The sequence below is a fragment of the Lethenteron reissneri genome, chromosome 24, assembly GCF_015708825.2.
Source record: "Lethenteron reissneri isolate LAM-NWPU_2019-01 chromosome 24, ASM1570882v1, whole genome shotgun sequence".
Classification (NCBI taxonomy): domain Eukaryota; kingdom Metazoa; phylum Chordata; class Hyperoartia; order Petromyzontiformes; family Petromyzontidae; genus Lethenteron; species Lethenteron reissneri.
In genome coordinates, this window is record NC_083802.1 from 431,395 (window position 1) to 456,008 (window position 24,614).

Below are 24,614 nucleotides of genomic sequence, written 5' to 3' on the forward strand. Positions count from 1 at the left end.
CGCCGCCACCGCCGTCGCCACCTCCGTTGTTGCTGCTGCTGCTGCTGCCGCCACTGCTGCTGCGTCGATTCTCGCCCTGAAGCCACAACGCACGACGGCGATTGTAACAGACCTCCCAACCGCGGGCGCGCGAGCAGACCCTCGAGTCTAGACTATTTTTTATTTCACCGTCTAGGGCCCCACTCGGCTATGTCGCCCTCTTTCAGAAGCGACCTATCACAAATGATAGCTCAATGAAGTGGCTTATTCATCACGTGGGCGTTTATAACAGCGGCCAAACACTCTAAACACATGACGCCGATTCTAAATGTGGAGGGGAACAAGCAGGGGACCTGGAGAAAAATCCACGTGACCACGGGGAGAGACAGGGAGACACCTAACTCTAAATATACGAGCGTCAGGGTTGGGCTTGATCCCACGACCTCCTGTATACCAGGCGAGATCTTGATCCATGGCGGCATTAGATAAACGTCGTAAATGAGGATCGTCGTAAACCGGACGTCCTGGCGAATCGTATATTTTTCTATCCTCTGGACAGACGTCCGGTCAGCGAGAATGAGTATAGGTCAAGCACCCTCTTGAGGAGCTCCCGCCATCCCCCCCTCCTCTCCTGAAGGCCCTTCCCGCCAGCAGTGGCCGGAGCAAGCAATTGCAGGGCTGCACCTTCACATTTTTGCACGCGGCTCATTCGCATAAACCCAGTCGGTAACCCCCTTCCCCACCGCATAAGCGCTAAGAATATTGAAATGCAGACCCCTCCTGTATTCTAATTTTTTAACCGAACGCCAGGCTACGAGCCCTTGCCCCCGTTGGCACCGGACCACACACCTGCTGAGCGTGGGTGGCGTTGGTGCTGCTGGCGGCGTGAGGACGCCCGCCGGGCTCGCCGTTGCTCGCCTCGCGCTTCAGCGTCTTGAGGAACTCGCTCTTGCCGTTGTTGCGAGCACGGCCCAGCTTGGTGAGGCGCGGCGCCAGCGACGAACCGGCCACCTCCACCGGGGAGGTGGACGCCGGCCTCAGGGACGACGCCGCCACCACGGCGGCCGTCGTCGTCGTCCGCCGCCGCCGGGATCACCGTCGATCCCGGTGACGCCGGCGCCGCCGCCACCGCCGAGGCCGGCGCCGCCACCGCCGCCGTCGATTCCTTGTGGTTGTGAGCGGGCGCCGACACCACGGAAGCAACGGGGAGCGGTGGAGGCGGCGCCGGCTTGGGGGAGAACGGCGAGTAGAGGCGGAAGGCCGAGTCGCGGGTGAATGAGCCCGACGATCGCGCGTCCTTGGCGCTGCCGGGGTTCTTCCACAGCGAGGGCTGCCGCGGGGGAGAGGGGGAAAGAGGACAGGGGTGGCCGGGAATGGAACTTAGATCGTCGGGAGTTTAACAGCGGAATGCGCCAACTACTACACGACCGCCGCTCCAACAACAGTAACAGCAGCAACCGCCAAGTGGCGGTGACATCACCACGGAGCTCGTGCCAGGCAAGGTGCACTTCGAGGCGACGTGAAGTGTCGAAGTGTCGCTGGCAGGGGGTCACCGGACAGACCCAGGTACCACGGAGGAAAGGCGTCTAAGACGTCTCCTGGCCAAGCCCCATTTGGCGGAGCCTGGCGACTGAACCCGTACCCTTGGGCTTCATCAAAAAAGCCACATGACCACTCCCCACATACACACATACACCCCAACAGCACACCTGCATCACATCAACCTCGGGGAGGCCCAGGACCGGTTCAGATAATCGTCACTGGTGTTGGCCGTGAGCGGGAATGGAGCTCGGGTGGCCGGGTTTGCAACGCAGCGTGCTAACCACTACACAACCAACCTCCGTCCCAACCCACACATTTCAACATCGCACGTGCATCACAGCAGTACACACAATAAAATACAAAGGACCAACTGCACGCGCACACAACACATACGCACACTCACCCCCATGCACAACAGGAACAGCCCCCAGAAAACCTGTGCTATAAAAAAAAGTCAACCTGTCTCAACTGGGTGAGATACACACACCAGCGGTGGCCAGCTGCACTTTGCCGAAAGCCACCGCTACAGACAAACGCCAAATCGCACCGATATATATTTTTGATTGAAACCAATTCTCGCCACGGGAATCTCCCCCCCCCCCCGCCCCCACCTTGGCTGGCAGCGCCGCCGGCTTGGGCACCAGGATCTTGTAAATGCTGCTGGTCCCCACCCCGGCCACTCCGCTGCCCGCACCGCTGGAGCCCGCCACCTTGCCCCGCTCCGGCCACGCCACCGCCGCTCATCCCCACAGCGCCTCCTCCGATGATCGTCGGAGGCACCACCGCCCCGACTCCCGGCCCCACCACGACGCCGCCGCCGCCGCCCGGCACCCCCGGCACGACAGGAGCGGCCGCTCCCGAAGAGACGGGGGCGGCCGCCACGCCGTTGTGCGCGGAGGAGGCCGGGTGGTGGACCCGTGCGGCGGGGCCACCGATGGCGCCGGAAGAGGCCGCCGCCGACGACGACGAGGAGGAGGAGGCGGACGACGAGGAGGAGGACGAGGGAGAGCAGAGCTGCAGCGGGGTGATGGCGCTGGCGCCCCCGCACGGCGGCGCCAGCGTGGACGCGAAGGCGGCCGAGAAGCTCTCCTCGCGGCATGACTTCTTGATGACCAGCATCTTGGTGGAGCGCGGGCGGGGGTTCGGGGGGTTCTCTACGGGGGGGGGGGGGCGGGGGGGGGCCGAGGGGGGGGTACAGAGGTTAAGGAGGTCCACGGGAAGGGGTCAAGAGCGGTGGACGACGACGAAGCGGTTTGGTACCTGTAGTCGCTGTGCGCTCGGTGGGGGAGGGCGTTTGATCGGATCGGTGGTGCTGGTCAAGTGTGGTGTAGTGTGCGGTGTGGTTCTATGGAGGAGGCTCGTGCAGGACACACTCCTGGTCAGTTGGAAGCAATCGCACTCCAAAAACAATGGGAGGACAGAGCAGCAACGCTCACAACAATGAGCGGAGAGCAGGGCGGATAAAATAGAGTGTTGGCACAGTAGGGGGTACAGCCGGTGCATCTGCCAGTCATCTCGGTCGGTCAACCCATGGCACCTGCTAGGTCTGTCCTGTGACCTCTTGCCAGCAGCGAGCCTTCGACACTTCACGTGACGGCCTCAAAGTGCACCTGGCCTGGCACAGGCGCCGTGGTGAAGTCACCATCACTTAGTGGCGGGTATTGGTATTGGTTATGCGGTATGGTTTATACGGCAGAGTGCGATTGGCCGCGTGTGATGTGTGCCATGCGGTGCAGTGGTGTGCGGTGCGGTTTGTGGCGTGGCGTTGTTTGGCGGTGGGGTGGTTGGGGGTTACGGTGTGCGGTTCGTGGTGTACGTCGAAGTGTGACAAGCGCACGTTCACTGCAGAGTACGGAGCGATAAAATCGACTCGTGGCGTGCAGCTGCCTAGACAGATGGTTGGCACGCTACACCAGGTGTTGTGCCGCGTGTAACGCCGCACGGTTGCGGCGGGCTCACCCCAAACGCCGGCCGGCACGTTGGCAGGCTTGCCCTGCCCTGGGTCTCGATCGGCATCTGGGTTCAACGATGGCTGCAACAAACGGAGAAGGAAAACATCCCACGTTGACAACCGCACCAAACGGCACAAAACGCAAATAACGCGGGACAGCCCAAAACGCGCGCCAATGGCGTGCACGCCACACACGCAGCCACGGACACAAAAGACCAAGATCCCCGACCACGTATAGCCTTAACAGACTGTGGGGGCAAGTGCCGTTAGCAGGAAGCGCCTATGAAGGCTGGAACGGAAACACGAGGGGGTGGGGATGGCCAGCACCACGCCCGGCCGCCTTTGTCTCCCCAGTGGCAATGTTTTTACACACCACGCACCAGGCACTCAATTGAGGCTGTCAACCTAGGGAAGGCCCATGAACAACCACGAACACACACACAACCACGAACACACACACACAAACAACCACGAACACACACACACAATCACGAACACACACACACAACCACAAACACACACACACAAACAACCACGAATACACACACACAAACAACCACGAACACACACACACAAACAACCACGAACACACACACACAAACAACCACGAACACACACACACAAACAACCACGAACACACACACACACACCACCACGAACACACACACACACACCACCACGAACACACACACACAACCACGAACACACACACACACACACAACCACGAACACACACACACACAACCACGAACACACACACACAACCACGAACACACACACACAACCACGAACACACACACACACAACCACGAACACACACACACACAACCACGAACACACACACACAACCACGAACACACACACACAACCACGAACACACACACACACACAAACAACCACGAACACACACACAAACACGAACACACACAAACAACCACGAACACACACACACACACACAACCACGAACACACACACACACAACCACGAACACACACACACAACCACGAACACACACACACACACAAACAACCACGAACACACACACACACAACCACAAACACACACACACACAACCACGAACACACACAAACAACCACGAACACACACACACAAACAACCACGAACACACACGCAGGCAAACGCGGCACACAAAGTCCACAGTTTCAACAGTTGACAGTTCACTCACAAAGTCCTCCACTTCAAACTGCTTCTCGTCCGTCTTGTCGTCTCCTCCCCGCCGCGGCCCGTCCTCCGGGCCGCCCGGCCCGCCGTCCTCCATGTCGCCCCGTCGGCCCTTGTGCCCTCCGCCGTGGAATGCTCCATTCCGCGGACGGTGCCCACCCCCGTCCCGGTCCCGGTCCCGGTGGTCTCGATCCCGATCACGGTCCCGGTCGCGATCGCGGTAGCCGCGCCGGGGGCCGTCCGAGTCCGGGTGGTACGGCCCGCCGCGCTGGCCGCCCCCACCCCCGTCGCCGTGGTAGCTCCCGCGGTGGACCCCGCTCCCTCCGCCGCCTCCCCGCCCGTCCCCGTCATGGTAGGGCCCGCCGCGCTGGCCGCCGCCCCCGCCGCCTTCCCAGTGGTAGGAGCCGCGCGACGCCCCACCGTCCGAGTGGAGGCGCCCGGGCGGGCGGCGGTTGCCGTGGTTACCAGTGCCGCGGACCGGCTCCGTTTCTAGGGAGTTCTGACGCGAGATGGGGCGCGTGCGGACATCTGTGTGCGCGGTGGGGAGGGGGCGAGGGAACAAAGAGGGAGGGATGGAAGTACACAGAGTGTTATGAATAACATCAGCATTATTTTTCGATTTAAAGCTTTCGTGACTGCAGGGATTCATCTTCTTGGTTCTTTCGGTAAAGTCACGTAGAAGGGAAGTAATAAAATAATTAAAATAAAACATAATTAAATAATTCTCACGACGTTTCGGCCACAACGCAAGCAGCCGTCTGTCGAGGCGACAGCGTCTGAATGACGAAACGTCGTGAGAATTACTTTATTATGTTTTATTTTAATTATGTTATTACTTCCCTTCTACGTGACTTTACCAAAAGAACCAAGAAGATGAATCAGCATTATTGTGTATTCATGTAATTGCCAGATGCAGTTATTTTAGTTGCATGCCTGTAATTCAGTGCTTTCAAGGTGCAGGAGTTCAAAGGTGATACAAAGATCAAGGTATGATCATTGTATGCAAGTGTATGTGTGTGCTTGACTCGTCAATAAGCGAGTAACCTGGTGCCGTGCATAAACATCAGCACCAAGGCCTTGGTAGGTGCTATGAAGGCCTTGGTATCAAGGGGATCTTTGTCTTGGGTATCTGTGCGTTATTGTCGTCAAGTACTCTCACCAGGGTTGCGCCCAAAGCCAGCGTCCAGGAAGGCATCGGACGAGTTGTGTCGGCGTCGGCTGGAGCCGGCACGACCGTCGGGCCTCGACACGTGGTCCCCAGGGCGCTCTGGAGTTGGGGGGAGCTACCAGCACAACCGCCACCACCAGCATCACCACCACCGTCAACATCGCCACCTCCACCAACATCAACACTATCATCATCATCATCATCACCACCGTCGTCGCCAACACCACCATCAACACCGCTGCCACCAACATCATCATCACTGCGACCATCATCACCACCAACACCACCACCACCAACATCATCATCACTGCGACCATCATCACCACCAACACCACCGCCACCAACATCATCACCATCACTGCGACCATCATCACCACCAACACCACCGCCACCAACATCACCAGCACCACTATCAACATCACCACCACCACCAATTAAAATATGTATGTTGAACTTCTTTCGCACCGTATGTAGCCAACCGCGCTAAAACTAAACTATTTTTATTTTACCAGATACGGCCCACTGACAAATATAGCTTTTCAAAAGTGACCTGGCCAGAAAGGACAGCTCAAATGAGTGGTTTATCACCTGTAAATGTATAGCGGCAGCCAAATCCTTCAAAAGCATATTTCTAAACGTGGAGGGAAAAACCGAAGGACCCGTAGAAAAATCCACGCGACCACCACGGGGAGAAAAACGTAAACTCCAAACGGACAGCAGGCGTCACAGGATCTACATTAAACCTACATTATCTGGATCGGCCACAACCAGGAGTCATACACGGGACCAGATGTGAAAGGGTTAACTGTTTCATCTTCTTGGTTCTTTCGGTAAAGTCAAGTAGAAAGGAAATAATAAAATAATAAAAATTTAAACATAATAAAATACAATTCTCACGACGTTTCGGCCACAACGCAAGCGGCCGTCCTCAGGTGAACAGGTCTGTCGGAAAAACAGCCGAAACGTCGTGAGAATTGTATTTTATGTTTTATTTTTATTATTTCCCTTCTACGTGACTTTACCGAAAGAACCAAGAAGATGAATCGCTGCAGTCACGAAAGCTTTAAATCGAAGCTTAACTGTTTATAATGTACAGTCTGTTCTCCTTCAACGCTTGTTGTTTTATTAACGATAATTGGATACAGCGCGATTGAGTGAACACAACTACGAGTAGGAATGAGCGGTTGTGCGGCTGCCTCGGAGTAGCATCCTCGCACAAGGCATTGGGATGCTGCTGGATGCTTCTCGACACTACCTAATCGGCCCGCGTGACGCATCTCACGTGTTATTGCGGACTGTGCTGTACCCTGGTGACTTTTTGGCAGTATCCTAAAGAAGGTTGTCTCTGGTGTAGGCCAATCAGTTTCCAAGACAATGCAGATGTTATCAGAGCATGTTTGTTTGCACGTTCACCACAAGTACGCGTGGTTAATGCAGACATGATTCCTAGCAAAAGGTTTCTATTTGGTGGTTGAACACCGTAACACCTTTATTGTCAGAAAGGGGAAAACCTATATTTTTTCATACTGTGTTTTACCCTATATCATTGACAATAACGCGATTTTTCCACAACGCAGCGTTCATCAGGAATGCAACTACTACCGCCGTTATAAGAGGACAGACTATAATATAAATTAACGCGAGTGTGTGCGTCTCCGAGTGGGGAGCGCTAGTGTAGCCGTCAGGGAGCAACGCCACGAACCTGTTGACCGCAACAACAATAACATCAACAACAATAATAGCAACAACAATAACAAGCGGTAGTGTAGCGGTCAGCGCTACGCTGCGCTACGAACCCGGCGATCCGCGTTCGATTCCCGCTCACGGTCAACACCGTGACGTTTATCCGAACCGGTCATGGGCCTCCCCTATGTCGACTCAGCCTCAAATGAGTATCTGGTGTGGTGTGTAAACATCGCCACCCACTGTTGTTGACCACCCACCCCCTCGTGTGCCGTACCTGCTCGCTAACAGCACTTGCCCCAACTGTCTTCTATGGCTCTACGGAGAATCTTTATCTTTGTTTTGTCTTTCTCTTTGTGAAGTCTTCACTATATGGGAGGCCTCAATATTCTAGCAGGACCCCTGGTGACCCGCTAATAACGGCTTCTGCACAAACAGGGGGCGGTCCACCTTGCAGGGAGGTCCCCCTAGCGGGGACCTTCAAAGGGACCCCCGTCAAGGGGACTGAAGGTGTTCTTCAGTAAGGCAACTACCGCCACGCTAATTAGGCGAAGAGACTTGTGCTTACCTTGGCGGTGGAAGGGGGCGGAGTAGGGAAGCTGAGCCAGGCTGGAGCAAAATCATGCTGCGCCATTTAGGTCGGGTGTCGTGCATTCACTGTAGCCAGGCATGAACTCTCATGGCTGGGACCCTGGGGAGGAGGAGGGGGCACGGGTCGTGGGAACCAGAGACACGCACACAGAGAACCGGCGGTGAATCGCGGGCCGAGACCGTGTCGATCGTAACGTGGCGAATTGCAATCGAGAGTTGGCGCGTGCCGCTCGGATTGCCCCGGAAAAGTTAAACGCCCCCAAAACTTTTTGGAGTTCGATTTTAACAACAAGTGCTTCACAATCGGGGGGGGGGGGGGAATACAGCACTTAGACGTTGAACTTTTTTCGCACCGTATGTAGCCAACCATGCTAATCGGAGGTGCGGGGGAAGGACGACAACCTAAACACAACAAGCAGTTCTCAAGGGGGATGGAGGGAGGGGAGGCGAGATAACCCGGCCACTCACAACGCCGCACAAACGGATGCAATGATCCCCCTTCCGTACTGCCAAGGCACGGCGCGCGAATGGCACGAACAAGCCCGACAAAAGGGAGAAAGACAGGGGTAGAGCAGAGTAATTTTTTTACTTTTAGCGAAGAACGCTGCTGTATCTTCTTGGTTCTTTCGGTAAAGTCACGTAGAAGGGAAGTAATAAAATAATAAAAATAAAACATAATACAATAATTCTCACGCAGTGAGAATTATTTGCGTGAGAATTATTTTATTTTATTATGTTTTATTTTTATTATTTTATTACTTCCCTTCTACGTGACTTTACCGAAAGAACCAAGAAGATGAATCCCTGCAGTCACGAAAGCTTTAAATCGAAATTTAACGCTGCTGTAATTGTAACGAAAACTAACCCCCAAGTCTGACACAGAGGGAACGCGTGCAAATGCACGGGAACATGAGACACTCAGGAACAAGGGAATCAAAGCAAGGTAACACAAGAAAGACGGGCTGCTAAGCTAAGTTTTGATAAACTCTAGGGTTGCTTGAAGTATATCCTTCGGCGAATCATATAACGGCACGCGCGTGTTCTGGCGGGTCACGTGACAGCGCGTAACCGACTTGCATGTACGTTGAACTTCTTTCACACCGTACGTGGCCAACCGTGCTACACGGAGGTGTGGTGAAAGGGCAACCGACTAAATACAAAAAGCAGTTCTAAAGAAAAGAGATTTCAGTCTAGATTTAAAAGTGCTCAGCTCCAGTGGCTTCCTAATATCGGAAGAGCGTTCCAGACGGCCGCAGAAGTGCATTTGAAAGCGCACGATGCAGTGACCATCTTTGTTCGATGGTCAGTCAAAAGGTGCCGCTGCTGCTGCTTCTTGCTGCTGCTGCCGCTGCTGCTGCTTGCTGCTGCTGCTTGCTGCTGCTGCCGCTGCTGCTGCTTGCTGCTTGCTGCTGCGAGGATGACCGAAGTTCGCGTGACAAGATCAGCGAAGTCTTGTGGTTCGTTTGTGGCAAGCACTTGATCGCTTTGTCTCAGCAGGGAATAGATCAGCAGGGCTAATCCGTCAGCTTTCGTGGGCTACAACTGTCCTGCGGGACGCTCATTTAAGAAAAAAAGCTGCGCTAAACTGTTGAAGATATCTGCTCGGAAGGGACAAACCCTGGGACACGCATCAGAGTTTGTATACCGAGGAGTTACTCAAGGTGACCTGCAATTATGCAGCAAAGTGGACAAGGGGAAGTTGCGAGTGCTTTCGGAAAACGGAATTGGATAATGAAAAGCGAGATACCCATGCACTTACATAAGGGAAAAAAAATTTACTGCCGTAAATTACCTGCTGTGACACGATTACGAAACAATATACCGACAAAGAAAACGCAAGGGCAGTAAACACGGAGAGAGGTGCAACGATTGGAATTGCGTTGAGAAATCAGGAAATGGGGGAAAACCGTATAGACCGGTCGAAGCAAAAGGGGGGGTGGGGGGGGGACTTGGGCAAGTAGGTGCCACTGGAAGTGACGACTAGTTGAGAACAACGATGAGGGGGTGGTGGCCAAAGGAGGGAGCGAGTGGACGAAGAGGAGGTCAACCGCTTAGAGAGAGGGGCGAGAGGTCAGCTCGTGTGCAGGTGCGGCACGGATTGCAGCATCGCGAGACACCGCGGGACAAGAAGTGGGTGGGTGGTGGGGGCGGCTTTCATTGAGGAGTGGATAGATCACAGGAAGAACAGATACCCATAACAGGATAAGGCAGGGGACAGCGACCCACGGCTCTCTAAGTGACCAGCTTCGTCACGGTGTTTATGAACGACTGCCGTCTCGTATTCACATTGCATCGTGCGGCTCTTGAAAGGTTTTTATTTCACCGAATTCGAAGAAAAAAAATGTCTCATTGCTACAATTTTTTTTTTAACAGCTAAGGCCTACTGAGCTGTACAGCTCTTTAACAGAAACAACCTGGTCACAAATGACAGCTCAACGGAGAGGGCTTATCATCATCAGGTGGAAATTTCCAGCAGCTGCTACGCAGCAGCAGGCGCCGTCGGGATCCTACGCAGGACCTCCCGAGTACCCGGCGAGGGAGTTAACATCTCACCACCGTGGGTTGCCGACCCCACCCAGACGACATCAGGAAACGTTAGGGGCACAAACGGAGACGCACGCCGACGCAAAGTGACGGCACGGGGACGCACGAGAGGGAACACTACGAAACACGAGAGCACGGGTGAAGAGTGGGGGGGACGAGAGGCACAATGGAGCAACCTGTGCCAACACACACACACGTGGACACAAAAGGTGCGTGGCGGTAACAAAGATGAACACAAATCGATACGGGGTGCGCGCACACGCACACTCGAGACAAAGATCCCCCCATTTCGCCTTAACAGACGATTGGGACAAGTGCTGTTATAGCGAGTAGCATCTATGACGGCCGACGTTACACGAGGGGGGTGGGTGGCCAGCACCACGGCCGACCGCCTTTGTCTCCCCAGACGGCGATGTTTACTACACACCGCACCGGGTACTCATTTGAGGCCGAGTCGACCTAGGGGAGGCCCAGGACCGGTTCAGATATTCGTCACCGGTGTTGGTGGCCGTGAGCAGGAATCTAACTTCGTAGCGCAGCACACTAACCGCTGTGCTAACGCTCCCCCCACACACAATCAACTCACGAGCAGCAGCAGCAGCGTTTCCATATTAAGACTTCACACTTCAGCAATTACAAGTCAAAGCTCGCGACGGTAAAAATTCAAGGGTGGTTAGCTTTTTTTCCCCCTTTGTTATAACGTATTTGATACTCTTAGTTCTTTCGGTAAAGTCACGTAGGTAAAAAATGAAATTAAAATTAATAAAAATAAACCAATAAAATCACCACGTTTCGGAGGCAACACAAGTCTCCGTCATCAGGTGACTTGTGTTGCCTCCGAAACGTCGTGATATTATTGTTTTCTTTTTATTAATTTTAATTTCATTTTTTACCTACGTGACTTTACCGAAAGAACTAAGAGTGTGAATCCTTGCAGTCACGAAAGCTTCAAATCTAGAAATAACGTATTTGAGTTAAAATGTTAAGATGATATTTTATTTATTACGCTTGTTTACCCAGGAAAGCCTCAGTGGGTCTTGGGACACTTCTTCATTTTCTCTTTTGCAGAAGCGACCTGGCCGTCACAAATTAGAGCTCAACGAAGTGGCTTGTCATCACCGCGCGGAGATTTATAGCAGCAGCCAAATACTGTTAACGCGTAGAGGGAAAAACCGGAGGACCCAGAGAAAAATCCACGCGACCATGGGGAGAGAGAGACACGCAAACTCCAAATATACAGCAGGCGTTGTCAGGATCGAACCCATGACCCTTCTGCATACCCAGCGAGGCAGGTAACATCTCCTAGCCACCGCGGCACCAATGATTGCAATGAAAGGCCAAATTGAGTAATTTGCGGATCATTTTTAATTTTGGCAAACTTATATCGCCGAAGACGAAGTAGCAGAAAACCACAAACACTCCAACTGTGTCAATACATTTTAGTTAGAATAACATTTTCTAGAATATTTTAAACATCTGCTGGCAACGTGCGCTGTGTGTCCGTGTTGCTAACTCCTCAAAGCGGGAAGAGAAGACGCCGAAAGAAAAAAAAGCGGCAGGTAAATCTCGCTAGAAAAACCTTCTAAAAGTTGTCTCTAATTTTGATAGAAAAATGACGGCATTAGAAAGTAGATATGAAAATAAAGTCATCGGTTAAAACTCATACCAGGAACTGCCGAGGACAAACTCACGTGAAGATAGTGCTTTTCGTTAAACAAGAGCTTTGACCGCATCATCAAACACAGCATTGCAATATTATCCATAATATTGATTAATTACTACCACCACCTTTTAACGCCAGCGCCGCAGCAAACGCTACCGCCACCAACACCCGCTGGTGCCGTAGCCACCACAAACACACGACTGCTGCTACCGGGGCAAGATGAGATCGGACACCAGACACCCCGTGAGCTTGCCTCGGCAGAGGAGAACTCAAGAGACCAGAGGACAGCCTCATTGCAAGAGCGACCTAGCCACAGTTAACGGAGCCAGCGGTTACTATTTATTCTATTCTTACCAGGTAAGGCCCACCGAGCAATTTAACTCTTTTTTTATAAGCGACCTGGTTATAATTGATAGCTTAACGAAATGGCTTATCATTATGTGGAAATGTATAGAAGCCAAATACTCTAAACGCGTGATGTTAATTCGAAATGTGGAGGGAAAAACCAAAGGTTCTGGAGAAAAATACATGTGACCACGGGGAGAGTGAGAGACGCACACAAACTCCCCATATACAGCAGGCATCGTCAGGGTCAGCATTGAACCCACGACCTCCTGCATACCATGTGAGGTGGTCACCATCTCCCAGCCACCGTGATGATGATGATGATGAGGACCACAGAGTAAAGCCACCGCACCCAATACTCACCACGGGCAGCGGGTAGGTCTGTCCGGGCTGAGTCGGCGAGGCCGGTGAGACGGAGGCCCTGCCAGCTCCCGCGCTGCTCCTCCGCCAACGGAGGGGGTCTGGCCGGGGCAAGGGAACGCAAGGGGGGCCACAGCGAGGGGAGGTCCCCCCCCCGGCTGTAGACAGCGGGGGGCGCCCTGGCCAGCAAAGATTCCCTTGGAAGGTGGGGGGAGGGCGGTAGATCCTGCGCAGCGTTTCAGTGCCCCGGGCCCGGTCAGCGGCCGGTCGAGGTTGCAGGCGTAAGGGGGGCGGAGCTGCGCCGAGACCCCACAGGGTCACCCCGTCGGGCGCCTACTCTCCTCGGCAGCTGCGATGATGTGTCGTCCACCTTCAGTTGCTGATTCTAGTTTGGATTTTATAGTCCTGCCGCTCCACCCCCCCCTGCCCCCCCCCCCCCGACTCCGGGTGTGTGTGTGCGCACACGCACGCGTGTCCTGTTACTAATATGTACAATATTCGTGTGCCGCTCAACACTTTGCCTGACTAAAACAAGCAAAATTACAAATAAAAAGCATCCAAGCTGCCGAGAGCTTCTCGTAACGATCGGTGATGCTGCTACCCGCTCATCGCGAAGTCATTCCTGAGCCCAGCGCAAATTGAAAAGTGAAAACCCAACCCCACAGTAATTTCAGTAATAACTACCTAACTTGTTTTGCAATAATAAAAAAAATACAACACAACAACAACTAGCACAGTAAGGGAATTACATACGCCTCGCGAATTCACCTCGATGCGCTCGCTCCCATCGTCTATTTACGTCGCAGCCTCATGAAAACAAACCGCGCGATCTGAGGCTCCGGACTCCTTCAGCTTGAATCTTATTGCGTACCCACCCCCCCCCTCAGCCGCTAAGAACGTGACACGAACGCTGGTCCACAACTACCTCATGTCTCCCGAGGAAGCGACTCTCGGGAAACAAACGCGACGGGTCAGCCTCTCGATTTTGCTCCTCTTCCTACTCGCCGTGGCGTCACGCTCTAACCTCCACCGCGACCTGGATTGGATATCTCCTTAAATTAAGCGATGTGAGCACGCGACGCAAAATTTTACCAATTTCTCAACTTCTGCCGCGGAACGCGGCGCGTCGAGGGAGGGGTCCCAACTAAAAATGGTGAAAATAAGAAAAAAAATTAAGATTCTAAAAAAATATATGTACAGAAAATATGTATAATATGTACACGCGCCGGAAGCGATCAGATTCAGTAAGCGGGGGTGCGGCTGCCTGCACTTATCAGAAGCAGCAGTATTATTTTTTGTAGTTTTTTTTATTTAATTAATCATGCATAGTGGGGGGGGGGGATTGGCCGTCGTCATTTTGTCCACAATTCGGAGTCTGTGAAAACGGCCAGCGCTTAACAGGGAACGTGCGTGGAAAACTACTACACGGTGCCAAACGATTAATACTACGATTGTTGCCGTCACTATCGTACTTTATATTACTATGATTCTTCAGCATTGAAACATGCCTGCTTGCCGATGCAACCTATGACATGACCATCGACATTGTTGCTATTATTATTACAATAACATCGGCCAGACGCCGGGTGGTCGCGATACTAAACAGAAACTGAAAACCCTCAACAACGCCGAGACCAAAAGACGCAAGCGCTCCCAATTCCGAAGTAGCGCTCTCTCGATCAACGTGACGGGACTCCCTGGTACTCGCCTAAGAACCCGACCATCAACAACAACTCATCTGAGGCGGGGGGGGGGATTATGTTCGGTGTGTTTGTCTGCGTGCGCGAGGTCACCCCCGTTGTTTGTGTGTATGCGTGCACGTATGAGGTCGCCCCACTGCTGCCACAGCTGCTGCATTCACAGGATGCACATGGTTGAAGAGCCACACTCATGTGCTGTCATTTGCTACTGCTGCCGTGTTTCTCTGTCGCTCCTCCCGGAAACAGAGATCAGCCTCTTCGTCTCTTCACTCTGAAATCTAAGCGGGGCGCGCACACACACAAACAAAAAACACGTACAACCACACACGGTTACCACAATTGTTAAAAAGTAAATCCGAGACAATTCAAGATGCCTCTGACTTTGCCATTACGTCTACGACCAAACCAGTGCACCTAATCTGATCAAGAAGCCAAGCAGGTTGGAGTCTGGATCAGTGTTTAATGGGCAACCACCATCCATTACTTGAGCGATAGGCTGCGGGGCCCCAAGTTGTGCGAAGCGAAAGCAAGTGCAGCAAAATAATTCGTGCACTGCGCTTGTATTGCTCCCACTCTACGATTTTGGTAATTCACCGACCCGCACTGACCAGTGTGGTGAAGAACGGTTACAAAACCTGCGCACGACCTGTATGGCGGAGTCATTCATCCAGCAGTGGATGAACACGAGAGCTGAGCGCACATCTGCCATGTCTCACTTCGGAGGAAAAGGTTGGTGGATGGCACAGATGTGTAAGGTGATGAAAATAGCGGTCTTTATGGATAGTCGCAACTACCATCCCCTCGTACGCATGAAGTAAGTTTTGTTCGGACACTTCTGGAATAAAATTTCCAACTGAATGAAAAAAAAATTACTTTTGGTTTGTAGATATTTATAAATCATCCATAAAAGATTTTTGTTGGATTTGATCGCGTAAATATAAATGTGTCGTAAAACCCTCCACCACCCCACACAGCCAATTCGTAAGGTTTGTCACGTAAACAAAAACACGCCGATTTATAAACGAATGGAACCAAAGCACTCAGATTCAAAGTCTTCCTACAAAGACATTTTTTAAATTTCATCGTTGTATTCCTAGATAAATAAACGACATTAATGATTACTATTGAAATTCCACAATTCCAATTACGAGAACCGGTTAGTTCACAAACAGTGCATCTCCATTGGACGAACGCTATTACCGCACAATTGATATTATTATCATTAGCAATGTCATTGTGCGACTTGACATTATTACACCTGCAGTAGTTACTGCTGTTGTGCCAAATACTGCCCAGCATTGTTAACCTTGCAACGTGAGGGGGTGGCCATGCAGTTCCGTATGCCACAGCGTCAACCTGCCCGCGCAAACCAAAACTAATCCGTATTGCTGTTACCTTCACGAGCATCGCTATCCCAGTATTAATACTCGCATTACTACTAGTGTAGCAGTAGTAAATACTACAATCACAGTCAGTATTATGAACACAAGTTAATGTAAGCATCTCAACGTGGGTGACATAGCGATCATTGTGCCATCCCCCCCGCCCGCAACTTCACAAATCAAAACTTTCAAGCGCTGCTGTTAACCCCATGAGCTGTATTACAATCAATACTGTATCGCAATGAATGCCGTGGTTGCCAGTAGTAGCAGCAGCAGCAGCAGCAGTATCGTTATGTGAAGCAGCAGTAATCGTCGTCGTCGTTAACGTCGCGGCGCGGGTTCGCGCCTGCCCCGTGCGTTTCCGCGATGCTCGCACAAAAACCTGGCCAACTCTCCGAAGAGAAAAAAAGAAGAAACATCTTCGCTTCGAAAACAAAACGGAACGCGGTCTACGCCTGCGTGCGATCGAAACACGACTCGACGAAGCGTTCACTTTATTGTTATCTTACCTCGGCGAATTTAAACCGAGGTGGCGGTGGTGCTGGTCCCACACGCAACCAAAACAAACCCAGCCGAGTGGAGCGACACACGAAGGCGCCGTCGCTTTCGCCCCCCGTCGACCGACGCAACCAAGTCCCAGGCCGTCGTTTAGCCGCTTTATTGTAACAACACGCTCCTTAGCGACGGAAATAAACAATTTAGCGGCGAGGTTAGACAGCAGCAGCAGCGTTGTAGAGGGGTGTTGGGGTCCCCACACTGAACTAGGCCCGAAGCCTGAGGCCTATCGACAGCAACAGCAGCGCGCGCGTTCTCACCTCGTCTGAGGGGATATTCGCGTGTCTCTCTCTCGCTCTCCGCGTGAGATGGCGCCGTTGTGTGCGCGCGTGCGTGCGCCTGCCTGCTGCTGCTGTTGTTGTTTAGCCTGTGGTGGTGGTGTTTGTTTGTTTGTTGTTGTTGTTGTTTGCTGGTAGCGAGACGCAGCGCAGGGGGGAGGGGGGGGCGGGTGTTCTTTTCAAAATGGCGGTCGCGGGGGGTCCCGGCGTGCACCGCGCGCGCGCGCGCCCAACCCCCCACCCCCAACCCTCCCTCTCCCATCCCCCACCTCTCGCGAGATTTGGGTTCATTGTTCGATATATAATTTTATACATTTATTTTATATGATTTATATTGTAAATTCTCATTTCCGGCGACGCATTATCCCACGATTGAGCAAGTAAATGTTTATTTTTTCGGTATTAGCCGTCGGTGTAAAAAAAATGTTTTTACTTATTAAGATGTAAAAAAATCAACTTATAATGAATACAGTCACATTATTCTTAGTGTGTTTTTGTCGTGGTTTATTTTTAACCGTGGGTGCTATTCAACAAAATTACGTTTCCAGATATTTTATTTAACCTCATGTTCGAGAAAGTAAACGTGGCTTGATGTCTCGACTTCGACAAGCGGCGGTGTTATATTTTTTATGGTGTTATATTTGTGATGGTGTTATTTATGGTATTATATTTTTTTATGGTATTATATTTTTTTATGGTGTTATTTTTTTATGGTATTATATTTTTTATGGTGTTATTTTTTTATGGTGTTATTTTTTTTATGGTGTTATTTTTGATGGTGTTATTTTTTTATGGTGTTATTTTTTTATGGTGTTATTTTTTTATGATGTTATTTTTTATGGTGTTATTTTTTATGGTGTTATATTCTTTATGGTGTTATTTTTTATGGTGTTATTTTTTTATGCTGATATTTTTGATGGTGTTATTTTTTTATGGTGTTATTTTTTTGGCAAGTGTGTCGATATACAGGTTTTCAATAAAGTCAACAATTACAGTCGCGTACTTTTTTACCTAATGATTATTAATAAAATGTATTTTGATGGTATCCTTTGTGAGCTGCCGTTGTATTTACTCTGCATAGTTAACCAAAATTATGTTTGCTCTATTGGTTCACACCGGTAAAGTTCTGCAGCAATATCCTTCGTTATTGTTGAGATTTTTAGTAGAAGTTAGTACACATTTTATCTCTTGATTAATACACTGGTAACACACCACACGTTGTTTGTTGGTGCATGATCTGGTTGTTGATCAGAGGTTGTTGCTGCACAGAGGCAGCTGCCACTGGGGGTGCCCCTAGGCAAGACCGCGGAACGACATCACCCCCCCCTGTTTGCCCCGCTACTGGCGGACTAATGGCGAGATGTTGACTACCTCGCCCGGTGTACAGGAGGTCGTGGGTTCGATCCCGACCCTGACGACGCCTGCTGCTGTATATTTGGAGTTTGCGTGTCTCTCTCTCATCATCATCACGGTGGCTAGGAGATGTTGACTACCTCGCCTGGTGTACAGGAGGTCGTGGGTTCGATCCCGACCCTGACGACGCCTGCTGCTGTATATTTGGAGTTTGCGTGTCTCTCTCTCATCATCATCACGGTGGCTAGGAGATGTTGACTACCTCGCCTGGTGTACAGGAGGTCGTGGGTTCGATCCCGACCCTGACGACGCCTGCTGCTGTATATTTGGAGTTTGCGTGTCTCTCTCTCATCATCATCACGGTGGCTAGGAGATGTTGACTACCTCGCCTGGTGTACAGGAGGTCGTGGGTTCGATCCCGACCCTGACGACGCCTGCTGCTGTATATTTGGAGCTTGCGTGTCTCTCTATCTCATCATCATCATCACGGTGGCTAGGAGATGTTGACTACCTCGCCTGGTGGACAGGGGGTCGTGGGTTCGATCCCAATCCCTGACGACGCCTGCTGTTTATTTGGAGTTTGCGTCTCTCATCATCATCATCACGGCGGCTAGGAGATGTTAACTACCTCGCCCGCTATGCAGGAGGTCGTGGGTTCGATCCTGACCCTGATGACGCCTGCTGCTGCTGTATATTTGGAGTTTGCGTGTCTCTCATCATTATCACGGTGGCTAGGAGATGTTAACTACCTCGCGTGGTGTACAGGAGGTCGTGGGTTCGATCCCGAGTGACGATGCCAGCTGTTGTATATTTCGAGTCTGCGTGTCTCTCTCTCATCATCATCACGGTGGCTAGGAGATGTTGACTACCTCGCCCGCTATGCAGGAGGTCGTGGGTTTGATCCCAATCCCTGACGACGCCTGCTGCTGTATATTTGGAGTTTGTGTCTCTCATCATCATCACGGTGGCTAGGAGATGTTAACTACCTCGCCCGCTATGCAGGAGGTCGTGGGTTCGATCCTGACCCTGATGACGCCTGCTGCTGCTGTATATTTGGAGTTTGCGTGTCTCTCATCATTATCACGGTGGTTAGGAGATGTTAACTACCTCGCGTGGTGTACAGGAGGTCGTGGGTTCGATCCCGACACTGACGATGCCAGCTGTTGTATATTTCGAGTCTGCGTGTCTCTCTCTCATCATCATCACGGTGGCTAGGAGATGTTGACTACCTTGCCCACTATGCAGGAGGGCGTGGGTTTGATCCCAATCCCTGACGACGCCTGCTGCTGTATATTTGGAGTTTGTGTCTCTCATCATCATCACGGTGGCTAGGAGATGTTGACTACCTCGCCCGCTATGCAGGAAGTCGTGGGTTCGATCCCGACCTTGGTGACGCCTGCTGTTATATATTTGGAGTTTGTGTCTCTCCGCGTGGTCGCGTGGATTTTTCTCCGGGTCCCTCCCGTTTTTCCCCGTTGACATTTAGAATCAACGTCAGGCGTTTAGAGTATTTGCTGCTATAAATGTCCACACAGCAATCCACTTGAGTTATCATTCCTGACAGTCTGGTCGCTTCTGGAAAAGAGCTTCATAGCTAAGTGGGGCCCTGTCCTGGTAAAATAAAAATAGTTTATTTGGGTCTTTAATACCCACTTGGCTCGGCTGCTGATGCATTGACATTGTTGCTGCACAGGGACAGCTGCCACTAGAAAGGGGGCCACTCCCCTAGGCTTAACAACGTCAAAAACGTGATCTGATAATCCTTAACTCGTGACCTGACACATGAACGATTCAGACCGACAAAGAAACACACACGCACGCAGGCGACTTATAAATGATGACATCTTGGGCAAAAATAAATCCATAATTTATTTTCATCACTGCAGTGATTCGATCACTTCACAGCTTAAAAAAACGACTTCATAACCCACGGATCGGCGCAGTCGTGATGCGTTGTGCGGTCTCCATTCTGGGGTGACGACTCCACAAGTCCACGCCACTACCGCAGAGTTTAACAGTATCCATTTGTGCCCAAGTAATCTGCCGCATCTGCTGCTGCCCTTTCTTTAAAATTTTGGTCAGCAAAACACACAAGTTTCAACTATGAGACCTCCTTCACCAGTGGCAAAATATAGTAGTAGGTTTTTACCCTTTGAACTGGTACAAAACTGACACCTTTATACAAGGCATCATGTTTGCAATAACCACAACACAAGTAGTCAAAATGCAAACAAAAAGAAACAACTCTGATAATAATGATAATAATATGCACTGTCCTTGAAGTTGATTGGTCCTCTGATAGTGCGCTGTTTTTGAGTTGTACGCCTTTTGGTGTCATCTGGTCCAACACCAATGGAGACTAGGCTCTAAGGAAAGCTGTCTCGGGTGTGGACCAATCAACTTCAAGGACTGTGCATATCATTATCAGAGTTGTTTCTTTTTGTTTGCATTTTGACTACTTGTGTTGTGGTTATTGCAAACATGATGCCTTGTATAAAGGTGTCAGTTTTGTACCAGTTTAAAGGGTAAAAACCTACTACTACAACACCAGTTTTCAAGTTTCATTAATTAGGTAGAGCCCTGTGAGCCATGCGGCTCTTAAGTCGGGTGCAACCGCAAGAAACAAAATATGAACACAGAACAGCACCACGCCAGGCCATCTTTGTCTCCCCCCCTCCCCCCTCCCCCAGCGCTGAAGTTGTACACACCGCACCAAGTGCTCATTTAAGGCTGAGTCGACCTAGGGGGGTGGCAAAGACTCAAGACCCGGTTCGTCCAACTGTTTTTATTTTTCTTCTTGGTTCTTTCGGCAAAGTCACGTAGAAGGGAAATAATAACAAAATAAAAATAAAACAGAATAAAATAATTATTATGTTTTATCTTTTTTATTTCCCTTCTACGTGACTTTACCGAAAGAACCAAGATAATAAAATAATTATTATGTTTTATTTTTATTATTTTATTATTTCCCTTCTACGTGACTTTAGCGAAAGAACCAAGAAGATGAATATTCTTAGGTTTTTTTCGGTAAAGTCACGTAGGTAAAACATTAAAATTAATAAAAGTAAAATGAAATAAAAATCACGACGTTTCGGAGGCAAAACAAGCTTCCGTCTTCAGGTGGAACCGTCACAGCCACGACAGCTGTATCAAGTACAGCTGTCGTATCAAGTACAGCTGTCGTATCAAGTACAGCTGTCGTATCAAGTACAGCTGTCGTGGCTGTGACGGTTCCACCTGAAGACGGAAGCTTGTGTTGCCTCCGAAACGTCGTGATTTTTATTTCATTTTACTTTTATTAATTTTAATGTTTTACCTACGTGACTTTACGGAAAAAACCTAAGAATATGAATCCTTGCAGTCACGAAAGCTTCAAATCAAGAAGATGAATCCCTGCAGTCACGAAAGCTTTAAGTCGAAATGTTTTTATTTTTTGACGAAGTGTTTAAGTCCCCACTTAGAGGACGTTTCTCTTTTGCGGAAGCGACCTGGTCCTCGTGTCACGGAGAAAAATCCACGCGACCACGTGGAGAGAAAGAGAGATACGCAAGACTCCAGAAAAATGTTGCGTCTATAACTAACGACACGGAGACGTCTGCTGGAGGCAACGCGTTCATTATAACAACTCTCTTCTTGGTTCTTTCGGCTAAAGTCACGTAGAAGGGAAATAATAAAATAATAAAAATAAAACATAATACATAATACAATTATTCTCACGACGTTTCGGCCACAACGCAAGCAGCCGTCCTCAGGTGAAGAACAGGTCTGTCGGAAAGACAGCGTCTGAATACGTGACTTTACCGAAAGAACGAAGAAGATGAATCCCTGCAGTCACGAAAGCTTTAAATCGAAATATAACAACTCTGTTAATCGCAACCGTAACACAACGGGGTACGGCCCCCCTTCAACCCGATAGCCTGGGTGGGGAGGGGCTGGTCATCCCGTGGTGCCCTTATAAAACTCAACGTTTAACCTACTCACGCCGGCTTGTGCCCGCCCTCACAGTCGGGAATATTTGCGGAATACACCACGCCGCCGTTGACCCTGGCCATTGATTGAGCAACCCAACGTTCCTACCAGCTCCCTCCGCAGGAATGTGTTTTATACGGAAAGAGGGGGGGGGGGTAACGAGGAGAAGCAGGGGGCGGGCGGGGGGTACGGGGTGTGATGGTGGTAGAGGAGTGAATGTTCGACATTTCCAACGAGTGGACTGTGCGACTCACAGACGCTGGTACGACCCAGTACCTGAGCTGGGCAATTTTTTTTTTATAAGAAAGTTATTTTATTTTATACCTACGCGACTTTACTGAAAGAACCAACGAGTATGAAACATTGCAGTCACGAAAACTTTAGATCTAAACTTACAGCGCCTTGTTATGGCGCAACATATACAACAGGCATCGAACCCGCAACCTCCTGTATACCAGGCGAGGTAGTCAACATCTCCTAGCCACCGTGATAATGATGATGAGAGACACACAAACTTCAAATATACAGCAGGCGTCATCAGGGTCGGGATCGAACTCGCAACCTCCTGCATACCAGGCGAGGTAGTTAACATCTCCTAGCCACCGTGATGATGATGAGAGAGAGACACGCAAACTCCAAATATACAGCAGCAGGCGTCGTCAGGGTGGGGATAGAACCCACGATCTCCTGCATACCAGGCGAGGTAGTTAACATCTCCTAGCCACCGCGATGATGATGAGAGAAAGAGAGAGACACGCAGACTCCAAATATACAGCAGCAGGCGTCAGGGTCGGGATCAAACCCACGACCTCCTGTACACCAGGCGAGGTAGTTAACATCTCCTAGCCACCGCGATTATGATGATGAGAGAGACACGCAAACTTCAAATGTACAACAGGCATCGTAATTGACCGATCCGTTTCCAAGTTCACCATTCCAGTTGTATTTCCCACGAAAAATAAAATATAGATACGTTTAAAAAACTTTTTTTAAATATATACAGTCTTTGAAATGTAAATGAACGCGCCCATAACATCAGCCCCATGAACGGTGAGAGCCGCCAAAGTTATCGAATCATCCCGCCGGGCCCCCGATATATATTTATTTTTAATATTTTAACTTTTAAATTTATTAATAACACTTCCCGTAAGCGTCGAGGGACTTTTTTTTGTTGTTGTTGTTGCTGTAGCCCGTTTCTTTCTCTCTCTTTTGAAAAAAAAAATCACCGATAATTCCCCCCGATTTTAAAGAATTAAAAAATATCGACATCGCCGTTGACTCACGAAAGTCAAAGCTCCCATCGTGTCACGGCAACTCTCCCCACCACCGCCACCGCCTCTCTTGATAATGAACCATTCGCTCTCGGCACTGCTTGCTAGCCGAGTGGGCGGTGGGGTAAAGTGTGAGGTCGACTCAGCCTCAAACGACTACCCCTGGTGTGGTGTTAACATCGCCACTGGGGAGACAAAGGCGGCTGGGACGTGGTACAGGCCACCCACCCCCCTCGTGTGCCACTGTGCCGGTCTTCATAGGTGCTCGCTAACAGCACTTGCCCCAACAGTCTGTTCAGACTATACGGGGGATCTTTGTCTTTGTGTGCGAGAGTGTGGCACAGCTAAGGGTACAGCTGGTGGTGCATCATGCCCAGCCATCTCAGTCAGTCGACCCCATGGCACCTGCTGGGTCTCTCCCCTGATCTCATGCCAGCGGGCGCGTCGGCACTTCACGTGGCCTTAAAGTGCACCTAGCCTGGCACAAGCGCCGTGGTGACATCGCCGCCACTTAGTGGCGAATGGCGGTCGTTGTGTGTGTGTGTGTGCGCGAGTCTGCGAAACCCGGCGGCCCGAGTTCGATTCCCGCTCATGGTCACCAACAACCAGTGGCGATCATCTGAACCGGTCTTGGGCCTCCTCCTAGGTCGACTCAGCCTACAATGGAAGGAACCGGAGAGGAGAGAGGAAGGACCTCGACGAGAGAACGGCTTGACGACATCGTGAGAGAGAGAGATCGGTGCCAGGCAAGAAGTGGCCACTGATTGACGCATACTGACACTGCAAGATACAGAGAGAGAGAAAGTGGAAACACAAAATTACAAAATGTGCAGTGGACACCATCACCACCACCGCCGCCTGCTACGAACTACGGTGACATCTGCCCCACGGATCGTGATGACGATGATTATTAGCAGGGTTGGCTACGTACGGTGTGAAAGAAGTTCAACATACATGCAGACATACATACAGACGTATAAACAGACACACAGACAGACACACAGACATACACACAGACAGACACACAGACATACAGACATACAGACACACAGACAGACACACAGACAGACGTATAAACAGACATACATACAGACAGA

The 24,614-nt window shown here is 50.6% G+C and overlaps 1 protein-coding gene across 2 annotated transcripts; it reads right to left on the minus strand.

Annotated features, from left to right (window-relative positions):
* Positions 1-1,014: 1,014 nt before the first annotated feature.
* LOC133346365 (vasculin-like protein 1) lies at positions 1,015-17,084 on the minus strand. 2 transcript variants are annotated; one of them, XM_061557863.1, is made up of 8 exons: positions 16,907-17,084; positions 13,013-14,987; positions 8,075-8,197; positions 5,815-5,938; positions 4,660-5,183; positions 3,481-3,553; positions 2,133-2,675; positions 1,015-1,309 (listed from the first exon to the last, which is right to left on the minus strand). In XM_061557863.1, exons 3-8 carry the CDS (start codon positions 8,138-8,140, stop codon positions 1,017-1,019), a joined length of 1,623 nt encoding a protein of 540 aa, XP_061413847.1. In that variant the 5' UTR covers positions 8,141-8,197; positions 13,013-14,987; positions 16,907-17,084; the 3' UTR covers positions 1,015-1,016. The 2 variants fall into 2 exon arrangements, with proteins under 2 accessions (XP_061413847.1, XP_061413848.1); XM_061557864.1 differs by lacking the exon at positions 16,907-17,084 and adding an exon at positions 16,601-16,771.
* Between the last annotated feature and the right edge of the window lie 7,530 nt (positions 17,085-24,614).

Excerpts from the sequence above, each read along its gene's own strand:
- LOC133346365 (XM_061557863.1), bottom strand. The coding sequence starts at position 8,140 with ATGGCGCAGCATGATTTTGCTCCAGCCTGGCTCAGCTTCCCTACTCCG. Across the intron at positions 5,184-5,814 it reads TGGCTTTGGGCGCAACCCTG|ATGTCCGCACGCGCCCCATC; the intron begins GTGAGAGTACTT and ends CCGCGCACACAG. Across the intron at positions 1,310-2,132 it reads CGGCGGCGCTGCCAGCCAAG|CCCTCGCTGTGGAAGAACCC; the intron begins GTGGGGGCGGGG and ends CCCCCGCGGCAG.